The sequence below is a fragment of the Mauremys mutica genome, chromosome 15 (assembly GCF_020497125.1).
Source record: "Mauremys mutica isolate MM-2020 ecotype Southern chromosome 15, ASM2049712v1, whole genome shotgun sequence".
NCBI classification, from domain to species: Eukaryota; Metazoa; Chordata; order Testudines; family Geoemydidae; genus Mauremys; species Mauremys mutica.
Window position 1 is genome coordinate 33,967,281 of NC_059086.1, and position 3,195 is coordinate 33,970,475.

General features: G+C 66.9%; 1 protein-coding gene across 1 annotated transcript; it reads right to left on the reverse strand.

Moving 5' to 3' along the window:
* LOC123350188 (galactoside alpha-(1,2)-fucosyltransferase 2-like) lies at nt 1-1,182 on the reverse strand. The gene has a single exon (XM_044988631.1). The coding sequence runs from the start codon at nt 1,042-1,044 to the stop codon at nt 1-3; it is 1,044 nt and encodes a 347-aa protein (XP_044844566.1). The 5' UTR covers nt 1,045-1,182.
* Between the last annotated feature and the right edge of the window lie 2,013 nt (nt 1,183-3,195).

Genomic DNA, 3,195 nt, shown 5'->3' on the forward strand with positions numbered 1-3,195 from the left:
CTATGTCCCACCCAGCAGCGGGGAGAGATCGGCTTTGATCCCGATCCACTCGGGCAGGAAGGCGGCCTCAGGCTTGAAGACCCGGAGGAAGGGGGAATCGGGGAGGGTGTAGTTAGCCAAGTACACAGTCTCCCCCCCAGCCAGGTAACCGGCCCAGATGCCGAGGGTCCCGATGGTCATGATCGTGTGGTTGCAATGGGCCAAGAGAGCAAAGTCCCTCCCCGGCGACGACTCCTTCCCGTCCCCCGAGAAATACACGTCTCCCCGCGAGGCGTCGATGTTCTCTCGGCACCACTCCATCCCGTTGCTGGTCACCACGAAGACCGGCTCCTGGTACTTGGACCGGAAGTAGCCCATGGCCTTCTCCAGGTAGGCCTTGTCTGCCACCACCCCCTTCCAGACCTGGGGCATCACCCAGACATAGTCCCCCCTCCGGACGTGGACGCCCACGTAGGTCACGTTCCGGCGCTGCCCACGCAGCCCGGCCAGGTACCGGTTGGCCTCCTCCTTGACGTGGTCGTGGAAGGAGAATTCCTGGAGGATCTCCTGCCGGAGGTGGTGGTAGAAGGTCCAGGAGCAGGGGTAGCCCGTCAGCCGGACGTATTTCCCCTCGATGTGCCTGTACTCCTCCGACATCCAGTCGTGGAGCTCATAGTTCCTCCACGGGACGCGCCGCACCACGTCGCTGGAGAGCACGGGCAGGGTGATGCGGAAGAGCGGCGCCAGCTGCTGGTGCATCTGTGGGAGGATGTAGGCCTGGCGCCCGTTCATCTTGGCCAGGGCGTAGAGGGTGGCGTATTCCCCCATCTGGTTCCCCAGGCGCCCGATGGAGTTCACGGTCCACATGCCGCGCTCCGTGGCGGGGGGTGTGGTGGGGGGCGTGGTTGGGGACCTGTCCGTGGCATTCGGGGAGGGGAGCCTCTGCCTTGCGGTGGGGAACCAGCTGCGTAGGTGGATGAGGAAGGAGAAGGTCATGATGGCCAGCAGGTAGAGGCTGAGCTGGAGGGGCGGCCGGAAGGGGACCCGGGAGTCCGGGGCAGTCATGGCTCCCAGCGGTGATGAGGGACGGAGGTCCCAGCCTGGGGAGAGGAGGAGCAGGGGAGGAGGGTGGTGAGTGGAGTGGGGGGAAGAGAGGAATGGGGGGGATGGTGTGAGGAGATGGGGGAGGGTCTCCCAGGGCCAATGACCCCCATTCCCCACAGCCCAGCCCAGGGGCCAGGGGACCCCAGCTCCAGCCGCATGTCGGGGGAGGGGAGCAGAGTCACTCAGTTTCTGGGGGGCCGAAGCCCCTTGACCCCGGATCAGCCACCAGCCGACACCGGGCCAGGCAAGAGCACTCAGAGCAACTCCCCTCCCCTCCCCCTCCCCCTCTCCCACAGTGCCCCTCACTCCCGACCCGCAGCCCCTGCTAGCCCAGCCCTGCCGGTGCCCCTCACTCCCGACCCGCAGCCCCCTGCTAGCCCAGCCCTGCCCCCCCCAGCTCTGCCAGTGCCCCTCACTCCCGACCCGCAGCCCCCTGCTCGCCCAGCCCTGGGCTCCCCCCAGCCCTGCCGGTGCCCCTCACTCCCGACCCGCAGCCCCTGCTAGCCCGGCCCTGGGCTCCCCCAGCCCTGCCAGTGCCCCTCACTCCCGACCCGCAGCCCCTGCTAGCCCAGCCCTGGGCTCCCCCCCAGCTCCTGTGGGTTAAGAGCAGGGTTGGGGGAGTGGGCCGGGGGGGTCGATGTGGCACTGGGCTTCATTGTGACGTCATCCCCTTTGGACCCCAACAGGCCCGGGGGTGGGGGCGGGACTGTGGGGTCCAAAGGGGATGACGGGGGTGGGGGCGGGACTGTGGGTGGCCAGGCTGGGGTGGGGGCGGGGGGTGGGGGTGGGGGGGAATTTCCTGTTCAGTCTCAGATGAGATCAGATAAAAAGCAAATAAGGAAAATTCCTCCCCGGTGGAAGAAACGCTGGCGTCTGTGAGGAGCGTGACACAATCCCGGGTAGGCGCTGAGCCCTCCCCCCACCAACCCCCCGTCCCTCCCTCCCCAGAGCCGGGAATCGCCTCCCGTCCCCCTGCTCTAACCACTAGCCCCCACTCCCCTCCCAGAGCCAGGGAGAGAATCCAGGAGTCCTGGCTCCCCCCCCCGCCCCCCTGCTCTAACCACTAGCCCCCACTCCCCTCCCAGAACCAGGGAGAGAACCCAGAAGTCCTGGCACGCAGCCCCCCCCCGCTCTAACCACTAGCCCCCACTCCCCTCCCAGAGCCAGGGAGAGAACCCAGGAGTCCTGGCTCTCCTCTCCCCCGCCCCCCCGCTCTAACCACTAGCCCCCACTCCGCTCCCAGAGCTAGGGAGAGAACCCAGGAGTCCTGGCTCCCCCCTCGCCCCCCCGCTCTAACCACTAGCTCGCACTCCCCTCCCCCAGAGAAGGTGGAAGGTCGGCTGGGTCTATTTGTAGCTGGATTCTTTCTCCCCTCCAACCTCACCCATGGGATTGTACCACCTGGGCCCGGAACGGGGTGGGGGTGTGAGAAGGAACAGAGGGGAGCCAAATTCTTCCCCCTCCCCCCACCCCAGATAGTTCTTCCTTCCTATTAACCCTTCGCCAGCCACTAGGAGAGACACACAAGCTGCCTTGGCTGGGGGGCTGGGAGCCAGGACTCCTGGGTTCTCTCCGTAGCTCTGGGAGGGTAGTGGGGTCTAGTGGTTAGAGTGGGGGGGGAGGGGGGACTGGGAGCCAGGACTCCTGGGTTCTCTCCCTGGCTCTGGGAGGGAAGTGGGATCTAGTGGTTAGAGCGGGGGGGGGGGGGGGCTGGGAGCCAGGACTCCTGGGTCCTCTATCCCCTCTCAGCAAGGATCCAGTCCCCTCTCCCATTCCCTTGTTCCAACCACCTCAGCCCAGAGATCCCCCTTCGCTGGGTGGGGCAGGACGTCCCCGCTTCCCCTGGACTCTCTGTTCCTGCCTTCATCTCCCCACCCCCCACCTGGGCTCGCTCCTTCCATCGCTCCCAGCCCGCCCGGCCGCACCTGTCAGCAGGATGGATCCAGCCCGCGGCTGCCAGCAGGTTCCACTGCTCGGAGCACCTGGGCTCGGCTGCACCCGGCGGATGGGAGGGGATCGGAGCCCTGCCTCCAGGGGTGGGGACAGCGCTGAATTTGTGCCTTGGCGTGTCTGCCATCGGGGCTTTGCACTTCCCGGCTCCGGCACCCACAG